The sequence below is a fragment of the Ranitomeya variabilis genome, chromosome 1 (genome assembly GCF_051348905.1).
Source record: "Ranitomeya variabilis isolate aRanVar5 chromosome 1, aRanVar5.hap1, whole genome shotgun sequence".
NCBI lineage: Eukaryota > Metazoa > Chordata > Amphibia > Anura > Dendrobatidae > Ranitomeya > Ranitomeya variabilis.
Window position 1 is genome coordinate 625422279 of NC_135232.1, and position 22393 is coordinate 625444671.

Genomic DNA, 22393 nt, shown 5'->3' on the forward strand with positions numbered 1-22393 from the left:
GTGTGACGGTACCTTAAGTCTCCATATGTCAACTTCTTCCACAAAGAAAAACTTTACCCCTTAGACCCTCTTTAGTAGAAGGATTACCAAGTTTGTTCAGGTTCACTGCTTATGAAATTTAGGGTTACTCGTAGAGTTGAACAGATCAGGCAAAATTCAAATTTGCCTCTCACCCTCGAATTTCCCAAGAAATTTCAATTCTTAGAGACGTTATCCTCTCCAGAACTCAGAGCATAATAAATGTAAGATGTAAAAAAACCTAAAAAACGTACTCTCGCTGCTTATCTTACCTGCCGCCCGGCTCCTCAACACATCTCAAGGTTGCTGCCACTTGTGTTTAATTCCCCGGGTTATCACATTGAGCCAGTAAGGTTCCTTCAGAAGCACAAATGTCACGGTGTGTGGGGAATTCAACGCAAGCGGCAGTGATCTGATAGAATTTTTTTTTAAAAAACACATTTTGGCGAATCTAGATTTTTTTAAATTTGAGCAGAATTCAATTCCACTCCGATTTATTTTATCCTCTCTAGCTATTAGATATAAAAGAAAAAAATAAGTAGCCAAGAGATGTGGAATCAATCAAAAAACACATGGACTTACTGAAAAAGTTTTCAGGCATTTGCATGTTCTGCGTTTACTTATCTTTTGCTTATGTTTTATTCCGAGTTAATAAAACCATCAGGGATAACCTATGTTTAATTTTCTAGGCAGTGGTTTAGATGATGGCTTGTGGCACTCAATTACCATCAATGCAAGAAGACATCGCATTTCACTGACACTGGACAATGGGGCGGCTTCATCCGTCCATGCTATCCTCCCTGTACAAATCTCCACAGGGCATCAGTACTACTTTGGAGGTGAGATGTTCGGTTGTGATAAGGATGAATGGTTGGATGGACAGATATTATACAAATCATTTACAGCAAATTAAGAATGAAATACATTTCTCAAAAATGGTGCTATACGGTCACATGGACTACTACAATATGGCATCTGAAAGACTGCAGGCTTTCCTAAACATCTCCAAAACTGTGCCAATAATGAGCACTGGTATCTGACTCCCTGGAGAGCAAGAAATATGTATATGTAATGGGCACCACAAATGCAATTATACAAGGATGGGTAAATGGGTGCTACAAAAAAGCTAAGCAAAATAGGGACCAAATTATAATAGAGGAGAAACCTGCACAGTGAATAAAAATGCACAACCTTTATCAGGATTAATTTTTTTCTCACCTTGCATTTTCTAGTTCTTGCATGCTGAACCGTTGCACGTTAACACTCACAGTAATTGTTTCCTTACATCTTATATATATATATATATATATATATATATATATATATATATATATATATATATATATATATATACATATATATATATATATATATATATATATATATATACATTGTGGTAGAGCGGCTCACTCTGCTAGGCACGGAGGTATAACTAGAGCACTGTTTCTATAAGAAAAGGTTTGGTTTATTGTAGGAGCATAAACCAAGCTGCGAAAGTAAACACAGCCCTCTGGGCAAAACAAAGAAGCAAAGTAATAAAAAAAATCCTATCGGGGATCAGCCCGCTCACAGGCAGTAATGTTCATGGTTCAGATTGAGCACACAACTTCCTGGAGTGTTCTCTCTCAAGGCAACCACTAAACACTGGAAGCTCTGGCAGTCAGCCATGTAAACCCAAACCATGTGATTCCTCCATCATGTGATTGATCTCGACATCACACAGGTCCTGTGAGGACACTGCAGTTGGAGATACTGTGGAGATTCAGTGGACCCCTTCCCACCTGTTCCATAGAGGTCCACTAAAACCAGTCCATAACATAACTCCCATTTAAACCTCTCAACATGTAGTATGCTGGAGGAAACTGCTCTGGTTCTACATCCTGCGCAGTGACACTTATCTCCCACTTCACCAGTGACTTGGTCACAATATGTATGTATACTTCCTGGGTATTTAGTGTAAACTGTATTTCTTTACACATGCTTTGCACAAAAAGAAAAAAAAGAGCATGAACCGCACCTCCAAAAATCATACGTTGATCTAAAGCCGCTAGGCAACAATTTATATACTGAACATGAGGTTTTCAGTTTAACATTCTGATCAGACTGTATGAAGCCCACTGCCACGTCACGGCAAACCTCGTAGTGGGTCCTATCGCCCTAACGGAGCGGAGCCGTGCGCCGACCACCGCCACAGTGGCAATGCACCAGCAGGGTAGACGGTCTGTTGCCCCACAGCACCCATGCTGCAAGACTGAGCCCCCATGACTCCAGACCACGCCGCCCCACCAGCACAAAGCCACGGCAACAATGGCTGCCACACAGCACCAAAATGAAAGGAGCACTGAAACTCACCTTCCTCCAGCTCTTCAGTGAGAGCCAAAATAGGCTAGACCCCTTACTTTGCAGTCTCCTGCTAAATAAAATCACCTGTGCCAAATGGGAGGAGTGCTGGTCCAAGAAAGAGACTAGAACATGCTTTGTATGAAAAGAAAAAAAAGAGCATGAACCGTACCTCCAAAAATCATACGTTGATCTAAAGCCGCTAGGCAAAAATTTATATAAGTGAACATGAGGTTTTCAGTTTAACATTCTGATCAGACTGTATGAAGCCCACTGCCATGTCATGGCAAACCTCGTAGTGGGTCCTACTGCCCTAATGGAGCAGAGCTGTGCGGTGACCACCGCCACAGCGGCAATGCACCAGCAGGTGCCAAATGGGAGGAGTGCTGGTCCCAGAAAGAGACTAGAACATGCTTTTTCATGTAATATATTTATTTTAATGTCTCTTGGCGGAATGTATTTTTCGCCTTTCATCCTTGCTTTCTCCTTGGTGAAATTCACTATGACTTCCTGTTGGTGGAACGCACTGCAGTTTTGTTCAAAATAATAGCAGTCTAATATAACTAATGTGTTTAATCACTGGTTTTGGCAGAAAAGTTCATACAACAGTGGAAAAAATTAATGGCTAGACGTAGGCGAGTAATGGGCAACCAACAGAATCAACAGTCATTACACGCTGCTAATTGGGTGTAATTGACTAATTTAAAGAAAGAGGGTGTTGTAATATCAGTGGAGTACAATTAGTGAGGTTAATAATTCAATTATGGCCCTTATTTAAAGAAGGAGGGCAGCAAAAGTTGCACCTACTGGTTTTAGCCCTTGCTCAGCGAGTAAAATGGATTGTTCCAGGCATTATCCCAAAGGGGAAGAACTTTGATAAAGAAGTTGATTTCAGAGGGAAAACATGTAAAGAAGTGATGAAAATAATTGTCTGTTCAACTAAAAAGATTTCCAATGGCAAATATAACGCAAAACACATGTTAGGAGAATAAATACTACCATCCACATAGATCATAATGATACAAATTGTGGTAATTTATTATATCATTGTAAACTTTTAAGTTTCAATAGTTTGCCATTCACTTTAACTGTTTCCATTCTTTCGTCTTAAGTTTTCATCCTAAGTAAATTGTAAAAAAAATCATTAAATATTCAAGAGAGACTGCAGACAATGAAAATGCTTAGAAAGTTCATTTTTTTACATCTGCCACTTGAATTTCTTTTATTTAATAACCTGAGAGTTTTATGTCAAAGTTTAAGTAGTAGAGGAGACATAGAAAAATGGATAGCTTGGGGTTATTCCCCAATTGCGCTCATAATTTATAAATGTGATTAGATGCTGATTCTTTTTTCTCTCACCGAACAGGCTGTCCAGATCCACCATTAGATACTTCCTGTACAAATCCCATTTCTTCATTCCAAGGATGCATGAGGCTCATATTTATTGATAATCAACCCAAGGATCTGATCTCAATGCAGCGCGGAGCCCTGGGCAACTTCACTGATCTGCAGATCGATATGTGCGGCATTAAGGACAGGTAACTCACATTCTTATTAATAACAATCCACCTGATTACACATCTGTGTATCATAAAATGATACAAAATGTATAAAAAATTGTCAGTCACGATAAGATAAAAGTTTAATTAAGTTATGCATCTTACTTAATATAAATATTTCCTTTTCTCTTTTTCCACTTTCCCTCTATATCTTTGCCTTTTCTTCTCTTTCTTCCTCTTCCTTCTCCTTCTCTCCTGTCCATACTCTTGTATCACATTTTTTTGTTCTCCTTCCTTAGTCAACCATATTACTTTTATTTAATCCTTTTTACAACAATTTTCTACTTTCCTTTTTCCATTTCTTCTCTTTTACTTATTTCTGTACTTACTATTTACGTTTTTTACTTTTTCTTCTTTTGTTAGTGTTTCCTTGCCTTCTTTCTCCTCTTTTCCTCTTTCTCAATTTTTTACTTTGGATTTTTTTCTTCATTATTTGTCTTTCCTTTATTTGTGTTCTATATTTACAGTAGTCTTCTCCTTTCTTTTTCTCTTCATGTTTTTCCTTTCCTTTTTTATGTTTTTCTCTTCCTTTTCTTATATCTTTCCCTGTTCTACATCTCTTTAATTTTGTTTCTACCCCTCTGCTTCTTCCTCTCATACTTTTTTAAATGCCTCCATTTGATTCATTATTTATTAAACATATTTTTCTTTTTTTCTGCTACTATTCTCTCTCTCCTCTTTTCTCTTCTGTATTCTCTCTTCTCTTCCCTTCATGAGCCTGTCCCTTCTCTGCCTTTATCTCTTCTCTTTCTTTTCCTCTCATTAGTCTGTCCCTTCTCTGCCTTTCTCTCTTCTCTTTCCTCTCAGATGCCTGTCCTTCTCTGCCTTTCTCTCTTCTCTTTCCATTTCTCTCATGAGCCTGTTCTTTCTTTGCCTTTCTTCTCCTTCCCTTCCTCTCATGAGCCTGTCCCTTCTCTGCCATTCTCTCTTCTCTTTCCATTCCTCTCATGAGCCTGTCCCTTCTCTGCTTTTCTTCTCTTTCCCTTCTCATGAGCCTGTACCTTCTCTGCCTTTCTCTCTTCTCTTTCCCTTCTTCTCATGAGCCTGTCCCTTCTCTGCCTTTCTCTCTTCTCTTTCCTTTCCTCTCATGAGCCTGTCCCTTCTCTGCCTTTCTCTCTTCTCTTTCCCTTCTTCTCATGAGCCTGTCCCTTCTCTGCCTTTCTCTCTTCTCTTTCCTTTCCTCTCATGAGCCTGTCCCTTCTCTGACTTTCTCTCTTATCTTTCCATTCCTCTCATGAGCTTGTCCCTTCTCTGCCTTTCTCTCTTCTCTTTCCTTTCCTCTTATGAGCCTGTCCCTTCCCTGACTTTCTCTCGAATCTTTCCATTCCTCTCATGAGCTTGTCCCTTCTCTGCCTTTCTCTCTTCTCTTTCCCTTCTTCTCATGAGCCTGTCCCTTCTCTGCCTTTCTCTCTTCTCTTCCTTTCCTCTCATGAGCCTGTCCCTTCTCTGCCTTTCTCTCTTCTCTTTCCTTTCCTCTCATGAGCCTGTCCCTTCTCTGACTTTCTTATTTTTCCATTCCTCTCATGAGCCTGTCCCTTCTCTGCCTTTCTCTCTTCTCTTTTCTTTCCTCTCATGAGCCTGTCCCTTCTCTGACTTTCTCTCTTATCTTTCTATTCCTCTCATGAGCCTGTCCCTTCTCTGCCTTTCTCTCTTCTCTTTCCTTTCCTCTCATGAGCCTATCCCTTCCCTGACTTTCTCTTGTATCTTTCCATTCCTCTCATGAGCTTGTCCCTTCTCTGCCTTTCTCTCTTCTCTTTCCCTTCTTCTCATGAGCCTGTCCCTTCTCTGCCTTTCTCTCTTCTCTTTCCTTTCCTCTCATGAGCCTGTCCCTTCTCTGACTTTCTTATCTTTCCATTCCTCTCATGAGCCTGTCCCTTCTCTGACTTTCTCTCTTCTCTTTCCTCTCAAGAGCCTGTCCCTTCTCTGACTTTCTTATCTTTCCATTCCTCTCATGAGCCTGTCCCTTCTCTGACTTTCTCTCTTATCTTTCCATTCCTCTCATGAGGTTTTTAAAGTAGCACAATTACATCTCCCTTTACTAAATTTATCAAAATTGGTTTAAATGGAAACCTGTTGTGTTTAAAACAAATCAAAAGAAAATTTAACTGCACCATTTGGATTTGCTTTTTGCGTCGCATTTATGTTGATGTTGAACATTTAGTATCTGACTTTTCATTATTTCACAAATTGTTCCCACGGTTAGCTAAATCCATAACAGATGTTTTATCTGAAATGTAAATCTAATGTGCACTTTTGTGTCAAGCTTTTGGAATTTTTTGCCCATTTTTCTTTTGCTCATTATTAGTGTTGAGCATTCCGATACCGCAAGTATCGGGTATCGGCCGATACTTGCGGGTATCGGAATTCCGATACCGAGATCCGATACTTTTGTGGTATCGGGTATCGGTATCGAAACAACATTAATGTGTAAAAGAAAGAATTAAAATAAAAAATATTGCTATACTCACCTCTCTGACGCAGCCTGGACCTCACCGAGGGAACCGGCAGCGTTGTTTGCTTAAAATGCGCGCTTTTCCTTCCTTCCGTGACGTCACGGCTTCTGATTGGTCGCGTGCCGCCCATGTGGCCGCGACGCGACCAATCACAGCAAGCCGTGACGTAATTTTCAGGTCCTTCTAGGCATTCAGTATTTTAAAATTACGTTCCGGCTTTGTGATTGGTCGCGTCGCGGTCACATGGGCGACGCGACCAATCACAAGCCGTGACGTCACGGGAGGCAGGAGACGCGCGCATTTTAAAATGCACGCGTGTCCAGCCTCCCGTGACGTCACGGCTTGTGATTGGTCGCGTCGCCCATGTGACCGCGACGCGACCAATCACAAAGCCGGAACGTAATTTTAAAATACTGAATGCCTAGAAGGACCTGAAAATTACGTCACGGCTTGCTGTGATTGGTCGCGTCGCGGCCACATGGGTGGCACGCGACCAATCAGAAGCCGTGACGTCACGGAAGGAACGAAAAGCGCGCATTTTAAGCAAACAACGCTGCCGGTTCCCTCAGTGAGGTCCAGGCTGCGTCGGAGGGTGAGTATAGCAATATTTTTTATTTTAATTCTTTATTTTACACATTAATATGGTTCCCAGGGCCTGAAGGAGAGTTTCCTCTCCTTCAGACCCTGGGAACCATCAGGAATACCGTCCGATACTTGAGTCCCATTGACTTGTATTGGTATCGGGTATCGGTATCGGATTAGATCCGATACTTTGCCGGTATCGGCCGATACTTTCCGATACCGATACTTTCAAGTATCGGACGGTATCGCTCAACACTACTCATTATTGTTTTTTTAATTTGTGTCTTTTTTAAAGTCACCTTTATATGTGTTGACCTGGTTTTTTTTTGCTGTTTTTTCATATATATGTTTACCACTGTGGATGGGGTTTTTGTTTTCCTCTCGAGAGTTTTCATGTATGTCCAATATTTTTTGTGCAAATTTAGCAATATTTCCTCGATTTAACCCCTGACTTGTGCTGACATGCATTTAGATTTTTATTCAACAGTCAACTTTTGTCATTTTCAGTTTGAAGCTGCTCCGCCAGTATGGGTGGAGCTGGTCAAGATGGGAGTGCGGCTCTACGAACCTATAAAATTGATTAAAATACGCCAAAAAATAGCATCAGTATGCAATCCATATTGTCCATGTTTAGCATTGTAAAGTACAGGAGAAGCTATGTCATTTATTTCTTTCTTTATTCATATCGGAAAAACACTGATGACACAGTGATGATAAAATTGGACACGTGGATGATACATAGATGACACACTGTTAGGGCTAGCGGAACACACCGAGAAAATATAGTTTTTTATTGTTATTATTGGTGCATTCGCAGCCCGGGGTCCACTGTGCAGGAAAACCTGCTGCTAGCAAATGGCAGCACTATATGGCGGTATTGGCTAGCTCTGTTAACTCACAGAACAGCCGTGAAAGCAAAGCACTGCGCCCTGTAAGACTTCACAGGAGCACAGGCTAACTGCCCAACAGAGAGCAGTCAGTGGTCATGCATGCACACAAAACTCCTCGCCGGAGGTGCCAGCATTCTAGGGGCTTATTTCAGCCAGGTCCCTGAATTCACACAAACACACAAACTCCTTGCCAGAAGTGCCAGCATTCTAGGGGTTTATTTCAGCCCGGGTCCCTGAACACAATCTTACATGACCACACTGGCGCAAAGCACATAACTTAGAAAGATACTAGTGCATGGCCCTGCGGCCATGCGAGCCTTTTATAGCTGCAGCCAGAACAAGACCTTCCTAGAAGGACCAATGAGAAGCTGCCACAAAGCCTGAGCACCTTCAGGACCTTCCTGGAGGACCAATGGGCTTTGCTGCAGTATCCAAGCATGTGACCCTCGATCTCCACTGAGAGATCTTACCCTGGGCATGCTCAGAAGGAGAAAAGCAGGACTTAGTCCCAAAAGCATCTGCTCGCCGCTGCCCAGCACTGACTTCAATGGCAGAAGCTGGAAAAGCAGCAGTAATCCTCTTCACAGAGTTAGATTGAGCGAGACACTGGGACTGATTCCTCCGCTAAGCAGCCTCCACTGCGGCAGAAGAAGTAATGGGAGACCGCAGGGGAGATGGCCCAAGATTCCACCTGTGCAGAGGCGGGAACTTGACCCCTAACACACACACTGAAGAAAAACACCAATTACACAAGTATTGGTTTTTCATGTACATGTGAACGAGGCCTAATAGCGACTGCGGAGTAAAACTTACTTTTTTAAAAAATTTTTCCTCTCCATTACAGAGATACAGAGATAATAATTTGGCACTTAATGTGTTAACCTTATTTAAGTCCGAATGGTTGTTACTACTTTTTTTAATGGGGTGTGTACTTCTATTCCCTGTATGAGTTGCTATTCGATAACACCCACTTGGACTTAACAAAAGTTAACTCCTTAGTTGCCAAATACTTTAATTGCTAATTTCTCAGCAACAGTAAGTCAAATTTAAAAAAAAAGAAGTTTTATTCTACTTTGCAGCCATTATTACCCCATGTGTCCACCTCAATGTGAAAAATGTGGTGAAAATTGTTCTTTAAGTTTTGTTAGAAAATTCAGATTACATATTCAGGGTCCGATTCATTAAGACTGGTTTTGCCCACACTAGTCTTAATGGAGGGGGTCTCTGGATTATGATGCGCTGAATTCATTAGGAGGCACTTATCACTTAATGAATTTGGTGCATCTTCTCTATGGCATGCACTTTCTTACCCCTGGCCAGAAACGCTACTTTAATCAGGGACTGGAGTAGCATTTTTCTTAGCGTAAGAGACTTTTAATGCATTTGATGTCCAGGAGCAAGCACACCCTATCTTCACCCAGCTCCACCTATACTGGAAAAAAATTAATGTTGAATAAAAAAGTAAAAGACATGTTGGCACAAGGCAGAGGTTAATTAGAGGAAAGTATGACACTGCAAGACTGTACATTTACAGGACGGAAGATTGGTGTATTGTTTTTCACCATCAAGACAGATGGCTCTGCATAAGAACTGTAATAGAAAGAATTGGAAAATTCCAGTTGCTCAGATGCCTATCTGAAATCTCTTATTAAACATTACTGCAAGGTTACGTTCAGCTGATAAATGCATAGAATATTTTTCAGCTTTTATGCAGCTCCAACTCAACAGAAATCGAGAGCCTGGAGAATTTTACAGAAAACAGGATAATTCTGTGTGGGGATTTGTTTGTGATTTGGCAAGATTCAGTTTCTTATCCACAGTTAATAGCCTTTTTGAGATAAAAAGGATGGAAACTCATGTACCACCTATTGGAAGTAGCAATCCTAAAAGTCAATATCGACCTTTTAATGAACCTTCCCACATGCCTTAGTATAACAGGCTAAAAAAGAAATTCCATTTGCAGACAAGTGTTTTGTTGTGTTTACCCCTCATCAGTGCAAAGTAGGAGATGTAGTTTTATCTGGATGAGAGGTCTGTGACAGGAGATCTAAGGGGTAATGGGAGACTTGTAGGCCATGCAATAACTCTTTGGGAATTTAAGTATCCAAATAGCTTTTTCAAAGAGAAAGAGGACAAGAACTCTAGGCAATCTGTTCTTGCACATTTGCATTAAGTGATGTCAGGAACAAAGGACAACATTATAAAAAATAATACAATTATAGATTAATTTCAGAAGGAATCTGGACATTTGGTGTACTGAGCAATATTATGATTTAGCAATAATATCAAGTGCAAATGGAAAGTGGGATTCTCTGTGGCTAACACAGGAGCAGTTGTGTCAACATAGTTTGCATAATGTCTTATCTCAAAAAACTCAAAAAGTAAATGTAGAATACTTTTCAGGAATAGCTAAAATATATTGCATTAACACACTGCTAATACCGACCATCCATTTTTTTTTACCAATTTTACAGTTTAATAAGCCTAATGATTAAATCATTTTCTACACATAATAAGATGTAACTAAAGGGTTTATTTTTAGTCCGTACTTACAGACATACATATGTTTGCATAGTGACAGTATATACTAGTGGCCTAAAGTCTTATGATTGACAACATTTTGTTTGCACAAAGTTTTCTGCTTGAGTGTTTCAATCTTTTAGTCAGATGTTTCTATGGTTATGGAAGGATAATTATGAGCATTTGATAAGTTTTTAACTTTTATTACATATTATATTTCATGCATCAAGTTTATGCAAAGACTCAGTATTTACAGTGTTGACCCTTATTTTAAAACTTTTGAAATTTTGCCCTGACATGCTGGATATCAGTTTCTTGGCCAAATCCTGACAAATAACAGACCATTTTTGTCTAATCAGTGCTTGGAGTTTATCACACTTTGTGTGTTTTTGGTTGTCCACCTGCTTTTTTGAGGATTGATCACAAGTTCTTAATGAGATTGAGATCTTGGGGAGTTTCTTGTTCATGGACACAAAATTTCAATGTTTTGTTAATTGAATCATTTAGGTATCTCTTTTGCCTTGTAATTTGGTTCTTCATCATGTGGAAAAAGCATTGTTCTTCACCAAATTGCTCCTGTTTTGTTAGGAAAAGTTTATGTTGAAGGATGTTTAGATCCCATTTTTCATTTATGGCAGTGTTCTTAGGCAAAATTGTAAGTGAGCCCACTACATGGATGAAAAACAACCCCACACATCAATGGTCTAAGGATGCTTTACTGTTGATGTTAACGCTCACCTTTTATTCCCAGAAAAATAATTTTTCCAGATGTCCCAACCAGACTGAAGGTGACTTAATTAGAAGAAATAACTTTAGCCTAGTCCTCTAAAGTCCAGTCCTGGTACTTCCTGCAGAATGTTAGTCTGTCCTTAATGTATTTCTTAGAAGTGGCTTTTTTGCTACCCTTTTTGTCACAAGGCTAACCTCCAAAAACCTTTACCTTACTGTTCAAGCAGATGTGCTGAAATCTTTACATTTTTATAAATTTAATATGCAAATTGCCTCTTCAGAGAAAAAGAGGACTTGAAAACACTATAGAGACACCTGTTTGAAGTAGCGATCCTACAAGTCACAATCAACGAGTCGTGGAATATGGCTTAGGCTAAAAAACAAATCAGTATCTCAATTCACAGACACAGTGTTTCGGGCTGTTGTTGAAGCATTATTACCAAGTTACTCAAGTGACAGTGGTCAGAATTGTAAAATGTGGCCTGGTCAGGAAGGTGAAAGCAGCCTTGGAAGGGTTTAGAGCAACCAGGCTGCTGTTATAATGTAATTAGCCTGACAGAGTGATATCAGCTGCCTTGCCTTCACACTTTCTCTTGACCTAAAGGGAAGATCACTGAAATTATGTTTGCATATCATTTTGTTCAGGTCTGAAATTAAGTGGGAATCAAGTTTCGTGTTTAAGTTAATTTTTAGGATAAGGAATGAATTTGCAATTTATTGCAATTCATCTGATCCTTCTTAATAATAATCTAGATTTATGAAAATTGCCACTATAATAACTGAAGCTGTAAACTTTGTCAAAGCCTTAACTTGTGCCAGCCTCCAAACTTCTGGCCCCAGTTGTACACTACATGGAGATTTTTTAATAATTGTTTCCATTTATATATCTATTTAGATATAATAGATTAATAACGGAACACTCCATAAGAGCTAATTCACAAAATTTAGAATCCCTGGATTTTGATCATGTACTATCCTCTTATGTCCTGAACTATTGCATTACAGGGGTTTCTCATAAAAATATCATCAAAAAGTTATTTGTTTCAATTCTTCAATGCAAAAAGTGAAACTCCTATATTATATAGAGTCATTACAAACAGAGTGATTTATTTCAAGTGTTTATTTCTGTTAATGTTGATGATTGTGGCTTACAGCCAATGAAAACCCAAAAGCCATAATCATCAACATTAACAGGAATAAACACTTGAAATGGATCACTCTGTTTGTAATAATTATATTTAATATGAGTTTCACTTTTTGTATTGAAGAACTGAAATAAATTAACTTTTTGATGATATTCTAATTTTGTGAGAAGCACCTGTATCTTTTTTCCTTGCGTGTGCCTTTTAGGTCTATAAATTAATATCTGTACCATAAATGCAGCATATCTGTTAGGTAGTTCATCTAGGTTTCAGGGTTCTACCGATCGTTGGTAATAGCTGCACCATAGCACAAACATTGCAGAAGGCGCATATACCTTTCTGTAATATAAGAAGACACCAGTATTACAATTGGCACATAAGTGGAAACCCTAGTATAGATTTTTCGTGTGGACCCAGAGGTTGTTTAGGTTGGTCTTATCCCGGACCTGTATATGGATATGGGCTCTACAGGTTGTATGGAATCATGAAAATGTGGATGGTTCAACAGGACCTTTCATTTAGGGTGGACAAGACTGTCATATTTTCAGTTCAACCATGGCACTCCAGGTGGAACGGTGTGCTAGTTGGGGCCAAGCCATTGTTTATTTTAAATCCAAAATAACTAGGCACTCATATAGATATGAGAAAGTGGGAAATTTATTTGCATTCCAAAAGTGAGTGTATAGAGTTTCGATCATTGACTATGGCCTTCATCAGGTACTCAGATGTTTTTTGTATAGGGACATTGATCAAGTGAGAAAATGCAATTGGAAAAACACATGCCTCCACACAAGTGGTTTTACCACTGCTCATTTTTTTTTCCTATGATCCATGTCTCCTTGCAAAAACCATATGTTACCTGATGAAGGTCAAAGTCAATGACTTAAACATTGTACACTCACTCACTTTGCATGCACATTTCCTACCATCCCATATCTATATGAGTGCCTTGTTTTTTGGATTTACAGAACTGTCGTAGTGTCAAGTACCAAGGAATGCAAGTCTCATCTTTGCTCAGGGCATAGCTGTCGTGGGTGTAGATGTTTGGTAATACTACTGTTCAAACATTAGAGGTAAAGAGTGTGTAAAATTGTATGAACCAAATAACTAAAATGTATACATTCAGGAAAAAGTATTTATAATTTAAATGTTCATAAAACTATCAGTGAGTTTCATCTATTTCTTTCTGAGATTTAAGATTTCTGGAATTATGAATTTGTAGTTTCACCTTAAATGATTCTCTTTTGTGAGAGCGGTTGACTTTCGTTTAGTAATTCAGTGTATCTGGTTCATCAATTTCCAGAGTATCTACTATTTGAAACTATTGATTTGCTCAGATCTCTTTCAGTCTCTCCACAGCTAATTAACTGTCAGCATCATGAGGAAGTAATTTTTACATCCAGATACTCAGCTGCACAATGACACAAATCAGACTCTGTGGACTTCTTGTTTCCAATAGATGCCTGCCAAATCACTGCGAACACGGAGGAGAATGTTCTCAGACGTGGAACACATTTCACTGTGACTGTGGGGAGAGCGGCTACATGGACGCCACTTGCCATAGCTGTAAGTAGCCCTCTTCGTATATCGGGATTGGAGCCAGTGTGGATTATGTAACTATTGTCCATCATTACTGCCATCTGTTCTTATTCTCAAACATAGGCCTCAGAGAAAAGGAATTACGACTTGGACTTGTTTTATTAAAAGTAAATGTGTTTCCTAATCTTCTTTACTTCACAGGGTTACAAAACCAGGTTCATGAGGCTTTGACATAAATTCTGCTGCAGAACATAGAAGTCTGTGCTCTGTCTACAGTTTGTAAGCTATAACTAAGCATGACTAAATGAGGGGGTTGATTTAATCAAGGGGGCAACATTTTTGGGGATCCTTAATGGCAGATTGGCTGAATAATAGAGTGAAAGTCAGAGGTAAATGCAACTGATAAATGATTTTGTCTTCCTGACAGTTTTCAGCCTTTTGGCCAAATGGTGACATCAGATGGAACTGAGTTCCAAATCATCAACCGTATCTTATCTCAAAAGAAACAATAAATAGTTAGTAGCTTCCCCTTTTCTTTCCTTCATGCATAGCATTTGCTTCTTATGTCCTCCCTTCCAGCCTTCTTTCAATCCTTTATTCCATATTTCCTTTCTAGTGTTACTTCCCTTACTTTTTTTTCACCTCTAAGGTTTTTTAATGCAATATTTACTTCCTACGTTTTACTTTTTGTGTGTTTCTTCTTTCATAAGAACATTTTTTTTTCTTTTCTGTCATTGCCTCCCTAAGTTTCTTCTTCCTTTGTGTCCTTGCTTCTTTATCTCCAGCCTTTTTCATTTATTTTTGTTTTCTCCCTTCAACCCCTTGTTTATTACCATTCTTTGCTCTATTTTTCTTTATTTAACTGTCCCTTCCTATTGCTGTCATTTTTACTTCTTCTGTTTCCTTATTCTATTTCCCTATTTTTTCTTTTCATTTACCTTTTAAAAACTCTCTTTTCATTCTCTTTGTTCCTTTGTTAAAGTTACTTCTTTTTCCTTTCGTTTATTCCTCTGTCTTCATGCATTCCTTGGTGTTTCCTTACTTCCTTTTTTCCTGGCCATTTTCATTATTTGTGTTATCTTCACTTGCTTTCTTTTGTTTCCATGTATTTCTGTGCTTACTTCCAATCCTCCCATTCTCCATGTTTTTCTTTTTCACTGTCTTTCAATTTTCTTTCCCTTTCCGTTTAATTTCATGTTTCCTTTTCTTTACTTTCCATTTCCTTTCTCTTTCCTTTGTCTTTTCTTTTCACTTCCCTTTCCATTTCATTTTCCTTTCACTTTACCTGTGCCTTTTCCCTGTACTTTCACTTTCCTTTCCATATATCTTTCCTTCCCCTCCTCTTACTTTTCCATTCACCTTCCCTTTCCCTTCCATTCCATATATCTACCTTTTCCATTTCCCTTTTCCTTCCTTTTACTTTTCCTTTCTCTTTCTCTTTCCAGTCCCTTTCACTTTCCCTTTCCTTCCCATTCACCTTCCCTTTCCATTCAATTCCATTTTCTTTTCTTTTCTCTTTAAATTTCCCTTTCCACTTCCTTTTCCTTTTATTTCTCTTTCCCTTTCTCTTCTCTTCCATTTCCCTTCTCTTCCTTTCTCTTTCCCATTCCCTTTCCTTTCTCATTCCTGTCCCTTTCCTTTCCTTTCGTTTTTCCTTTCCTTTTTTATCTCATCATTAGGTCACATTCTCTTTGATTTACAATACATTTATTAATATTCCATACATAGCGTTCTATAGGTGGCCATGGCTCCAGCGTATTGTGCATTATAGAGATAGGACAGTCCCATCTTCCAGTTAATCTTTAGTACATATTTCATCTATTTCCAAGTAGTCTTGGCATTTACATCATTTATTAGGTAGCTATAATATTCTTCACCATTAGTTATGTTTCCATGATGCCTACAGAAAACAGCAGCAAAAGCTTCATATTAGAAATTATCACTTTAAGAAACACTATAAATTAACTGTGACTCTCACAATTAATAAATATAGAAATCTCACACCACACTCCTCACCTCACAGAGTAATTCCCCAGTGATTTTTACCCAAACATGAAAACTGGATGTATAGGTGTTAGCCAATTATGACCGTTTATTGCAAGGAAAGGAGACCCTGAGAACACCGGGAGTCTACAGGTGCCAAAAGTATAGCAGCCACAGGGTGCGACATTACATCTTAAGAACTATTCTGCTATTAATTATAACTGTGTTTAGAAACATTAATAAACCTGTTATTGGGGAAGATTCATCACTCCACATTGTGTCAGAAAGGATGCCGAGAAGTATGAAATAATTAACTACTTAATAATGTAGATTTCATCTGTCATTACTGGAAGGTAAATCAAGTTTTTATGCTAGAATATTTGTTTCATTAAATTTATACCGAGCTCTTTTTCAATAGAAACTTTCATTTTAAGTATTCCCGGGAGGTTATAGAAAAATAGTTGTTTCAATATGCTTATTCATCCTTGAGAATTTTAATTTTTTTTCGATTTTTTTCAGTTTTTTTTTATTTTAATCTAAATGGAAGCAAAATTGTTTGATGCCTAATTTTTGAATTTAGGTATGAATATAAAGAATTATACTTTTCAGGCGCTGAAAACCCTAAAACAATAACTTGTTAAGATAAGATAAGAGCAAATTCAATTAGAAAAAGTTGTTCATTTATTGTAATATAACTTATCTATTTTGGGGTCTATATCTCCTTCATCAGTCTAAACGTATACAGAGGCAGAAACATTTTTCCCTATTGAACTTCCTCTCATAGAAAAAGTTATGTATATGATTTTAGGGATGTATAGAGAAGTTATGTATATAAAAGAAGACTGAATATTGTAACATTCAAATTCTCTAGGTTTGACCAATTTTCCCAATAAATATAATTTTCTGAGAATCGATTTGCTGCAAATTGCAAAACTGCAAAGACTCCAATTGAGCTGAAAAGATATGCGTGACATTTTGAGGTATCATTGGCCTGTACTCAACCACATTCAAACTTTTTTAACAGAAACACAGGTCTCGTAATGTCAAAGTCACCTGAAACTAATGGGAAAACTGTACTATTCAACAGCATATTTAATAAGATAGCGCACTGACAGACTATGCTTTTTAAGTTAAAAAACAGTCCCAAAATGATCCCTCTTAGCTATTTGTGATAAGGTAGACCATTCTGTGCAACTTAAAACTGACAGTGTTGCTGTCAGAGGTAACATCATACTTTGTAACTGAAATGAGTGATATGCCGTATATTCCACAATGCCCTCTGCTTCCTCTCCTCTAATACACTTTCCATACGCAAGGAAGACCTATTACCCGGAAGGCTGATGCTAGTAGTGTTGATGTTGCTTCTGCTGCTCCTAGAGGCTCTCACTTTGATAGCCAATGGTGTTTATTATATTCTTTTTTGTTTTAAACTACATCATCTATAACATTGACATTTTTTCATTAACATACATTCTGTACTACACTATAATAATATTTTTGACAATCTTTTCAAAACAATTATTCAACCATTGCCAAGAAAGATGTAACAAGAAATGCCAGATATGTAGGAACAAGTGCAAAGATGGAACTGTGCAGTAGACCTCAGAATAGGTGTGGCATATACAGTTGTTTAATTGGACTAGTAAAATAAGTGTGCAAAAACAAACATGCACAGTTAAATGTCTATATTAATAAACATTTTTAATAAACTGTAATAAAATTCAGTCCCCTTCCCAAAATGCTAAATCAGCACCTGCAGTAGAGACATGTACGGATGTAAAATTTGACTAGTAAACAAATGTGCGAAAAATATTTTATTGCAACATGCACACATTGTGAGGCAGAGAGTCCTATTTAAATATCTAGATTTTGGGCCTTTTTTTTTTTACGAAAGAAAGAAAACATTATGCTCCCTTTCAAAAAAAGGCTTGGACAAGAAATGCAAAAATTCAATTTGGTTATTTGTGATCACTAAGCACACCTTCTGTGACTGACACTGATTTAAGATTTTTTCCTGTGGCTTCCTCTAAGAAAAAATAAATGCAGTGGTAATTCAAATACTGGAGAAGAAAAGCCAGATACATTATATTACTTATCTATTTCCCACCACCTATTCATTGAATCTCTGTATTTCTCACAGAATACTTCACTCATCTTCTTCAGTGCTGCAGTTGTACAACACATTACTTCCTAGAGCATTTTTCCATTGTTTTAGGTCTTTGTTCAATCTTTATGATGAGCACATTACTCATCTTAGTCTCAGCAAGATGATGTTACCTCTGAAAGTGACTCCATCAGAAAAACCATAGCAGAAGAGTTTTTGTGGAGATTCTCTGCGCTGGATGGTTGAAAGATGTCAGTTCGAGATGATGTTTAATAAATGAATAATGGTTTTTATTCATTTCTATGCTTTTCAAAGTTACAGGCACTTTTCCAGGAAGGGGTTGTTAGGAGTCGAGTTACCGCAGCTGCACAGGGGGAATCTCAAACCATGTCTGCTGTGGTCTCACATTCTCCTCCAGCCACAGTGGAGCCTGCTCAGTGGAGACGTCGGTCCCAGCATCTCACTCAGTCTGATTCTGTGCAAAGGGTTACTGCTGCCTTTCCAGGCTCTGCCATTGTAGCCTGTATTGATCAGTGGTGAGTAGGGTTGAGCGACTTTTATTTTTATAGGATCGGGTCGGGTTTCACGAAACCCGACTTTCTCAAAAGTCGGGTCGAGTGAAATCGGCCGATCCTATAAAAAAGTCGGGGTCGGCCGAAACACGAAACCCAATGCAGTGCAATGGGATACTATGGTTCCCATGGTCTGAAGGAGAGGAAACTCTCCTTCAGGCCCTGGGATCCATATTAATGTGTAAAATAAAGAATTAAAATAAAAAATATTGATATACTCACCTCTCCGACGCTGCCTGGACCTTACCGCTGGTAACCGGCGCTCATTCTTAGGAAGGAAGGCTGCCGGAAAGAAGCCGAGGGTGAGTATATTCCTATTACCTGCCCTGCTTCTTTCCGGCAGCCTTCCTTCTTAAGAATGAGCGCGTTCAGGGCCTTAGATGACGTCACGGCTTGTGATTGGTCACGGCCGCCCATGTGACCGCCACGCGACCAATCACAAGCTGTGACGTAATTCTCAGGTCCTAAGTTCCTAGAATTAGGAATTTAGGACCTGAGAATTACGTCACGGCTTGTGATTGGTCGCGTGGCGGTCACATGGGCAGCCGTGACCAATCAGAAGCCGTGACGTCATGGAAGGCCCTGAACGCGCTCATTTTAAGCAAAGAAGGCTGCCGGTTACCAGCGGCGATGTCCAGGGGCCTCCGGAGAGGTGAGTATATCAATATTTTTTATTTTAATTCTTTATTTTACACTTAAATGTGGATTCCGATACCGATTTCCGATATCGCAAACATATCGGAACTCGGTATCGGAATTCCGATACCAGATTCAGAAGATCGCCGACCTCATGGGCGACCCCACACAGGGGTCGGGTCGGGTTTCATGAAACCCGACTTTGCCAAAAGTCGGCGACTTCTGAAAATGGCCGACCCGTTTCACTCAACCCTAGTGGTGAGCAGACGTTTCTGGGACTAAGTCCTGCTTTTCCCCTTCTGAGCATGCCCAAAGGAAGACATCTCAGTGGAGGTCTGGGGTCACATGCTCAGGTACTGCAGTAGCTCCTATTGGTCCTCTAGGAAGGTCCTGAAGTTGCTCAGTTACTGTAGCAGTTCTCATTGGTCCTCTAGGAAGGTCCTGAACTTGCTGCAGCTATAAAAGGTTCGTATGGCCGCACGGCCATGCGCTAGTATATACTTGTTTATGTGTGTGTGTTGTGAGTGAAAGTCGCTCTTTAAACATCCCCTACCTTGTGTTTGAATGCTTGTGTAAGGAGGATGATTGTAATCTAGCACCCAACTTGTTACCAACACTTGTTCCAACCTTATCTCACCTCCCGCTGCCAAAGAAATACTCTGGTGACAGTAAATCCTGTAGGGGTGTATACACCTCGAGCTCCTAGCTGCACGTTTTCCCACAGCCGGCAAAGGTGGGATTCATAATTTATCTGCTGTCAGACAGGGCACTGGAGTGGGCTACGCCGCTGTGGGAGCGCGACGATCATGTGGTGCAGAGTGCTCCTCGGTTTTTGAGCACTCTGAAACAGGTCTTTTTAGGACCCCAAGTCACCCATGATACAGTGCTCCAACTGCTGGCATTGACTCAGGGTTCGTCCATGGTCAGTCCACTTCCGGACTTTAGCATCTGAGCTGGAATGGTCGGATAAAGCCCTTATCCCGGTATTTTAGAGAGGGTGGCTGACCATGTGAAGGACGCTTTGGCCACTAGGGAGATTCCCACCACACTGGAGGAGCTCATAGCTATGTCAACCCGCATCGACCTTCATTTTCACGAGCGAAGGTTGGAGCGAGCCCAGTGTAGGCAGAGGTTTCGGCTGGCTCCCACCTTCGCCAAACCTCAGGAATCTCTGGTCCAGGCATCCGAGTCACATGAGGCCATAGAGGCATTGCGTGCGGGATCTAAGTCCTGGTCCGCTCGTGCACTTATGGTCTGTCATGTTTGCCGGCAGTCAGGACTTCTTGCCTCAGAGTGTTCTCAGCAGTCGGGGGAATGTCGGCGTTTAGTTGGAGGAGGCACACTAGACACGGAGATGTTTTCCTCTAAATTGTCCTTCAAGGGGACAATTAGCTTAGGCCCATCCACTCTTATGGTAGAGCTTTGCCTGGACTCCGGGGCAGAAGGCACTTTCATGTCATCTGCCTTCGCCCAGCGTCACGCAATACCCCTGGTGATGCTCGCCAAACCTGTGACCGTTCGAGTGGTAAATGGGTCGACACTACCCTCACAGATTACACATCAGACTATTCCATTCACTCTTTCTATGTCTCCATCACATCAGGAGATTATCTCCCTATTAGTCATTCTTGAGGGAATTGATGAGGTCCTGTTGGGGATACCATGGCTTCGCTATCATACTCCTCATATAGAGTGGTCCTCAGGGAATATTTTGGGATGGAATAAATCATGTGAGGGTAGATGTTAGAGGGAGTGCGTTCAGGTTGCTTCTACAGAGGTACCAGCAGATCTTTCGCACTATTGGTCCTATGCGGACGTTGTCTCCAAAAGGGCTGCGGAGACCCTTCCGCCTCACCGCCACTATGACTGTCCTATTGACCTCTTGCCTGGTGCAGAGCCTCTCCAGGGTCGAGTGTATCTGTTATCTCTCCCGGAGACGGAGGCAATGTCCCAGTACATTGAAGAGAATCTGGCTAGAGGATTCATTATGAAGTCAGTGTCACCTGCAGGGGCTGGGTTCTTCTTCGTGCAGAATAAGAATGGAGAACTACATCCATGCATAGACTACAGGGGTCTTAATGCCATCACCGTTAAGAATAAATACCCACTACCCCTGATATCTGAGCTTTTTGATAGGCTAAGGGGAGCAAGGGTATTTACTGAGTTAGATCTGCGGGGTGCTTACAATCTGATTCGCATCCGTGAGGGGGATGAATGGAAGATGGCTTTTAACACCAGGGATGGGCACTATGAATATCTGGTGATGCCCTTCGGTCTCTGTAATGCCCCAGCTGTTTTCCAAGACTTTGTGAACGACATCTTCCGGGAGATGCTCACCACCTCGGTCGTAGTCTATCTGGATGATATTCTCATCTACTCTCCAGATATTGACTCCCATTGGAAAGATGTTCGCAAAGTCTTCGACCTCTTACGAGCAAACTCCCTCTATGCCAAGTTGGAAAAGTGTGTGTTTGAGCAGGAGTCCTTGCCTTTCCTTGGCTATATCATCTCTCCCCAGGGATTGGCTATGGATCCTGCCAAGCTACAGGCTGTGATGGACTGGCAAGAACTCCATTCTCTTAAAGCAGTGCAGCACTTTATGGGGTTCAATAATTACTATCGCCAGTTCATCCCACACTTCTTAACTTTGGTAGCTCCTTTGGTTGCCCTCACCAAGAAGGGAGTAAAATCCCAAGTTGTGGTCGGTGGAGGTCTCCAAGGCCTTTCTCTCAATTAAGTCACACTTCGCTAGTTCTCCCATCCTACATCGCCGCGATGTAGATAAGCCATTTATTATGGAGGTGGATGCCTCATCCGTTGGTGCTGGAGCAGTCCTCTTCCAAAAGGATGCTCAAGGTCGGAAGTATCCTTGCTTCTTCTTCTCCAAGACCTTTTCACCAGCGGAGAGGAATTATTCCATCGGGGACAGGGAGTTGCTAGCCATGAAGTTGGCTTTCTCACAGTGGAGACACCTCTTGGAGGGAGCTCGCTTTCCCTTCCAAGTGTTCACAGACCACAAGAACTTGGTGTACTTACAGACTGCCCAGCGGCTGAATTCTCGCCAGGCTAGATGGTCCCTGTTCTTTTCCCAGTTCCATTTTACTCTACATTTTCTCTCCGGGAGAAGAACATTCGTGCCGATGCTCTCTCTCGCTCCATAGTGTCATCTGAGGAGGAGGAGCCTCGGCTTATTTTCCCTTCTGAGAGCCTGAGAACTGTGGCTCCGGTTTCGCTAGAGTTTGTGCCCCCAGGCAAGACTTTCGTTCCATCTAATTTGCGACCGGAGGTTCTCTCTTGGGCTCACTCGTCCAGAGTGGGTGGACATT

At 40.4% G+C, this 22393-nt stretch overlaps 1 protein-coding gene across 2 annotated transcripts in view; it reads left to right on the forward strand.

Moving 5' to 3' along the window:
- The window catches only part of LOC143773326 (contactin-associated protein-like 5), a 484664-nt gene that overhangs the window by 281021 nt on the left and 181250 nt on the right, over nt 1-22393 (forward strand). For both annotated transcript variants that reach the window (XM_077260812.1, XM_077260804.1), the window contains exons 9-11: nt 708-857; nt 3725-3896; nt 13693-13799. In XM_077260812.1, coding sequence (XP_077116927.1) covers nt 708-857; nt 3725-3896; nt 13693-13799 — 429 coding nt within the window. The remainder of the gene's footprint in view (nt 1-707; nt 858-3724; nt 3897-13692; nt 13800-22393) is intronic.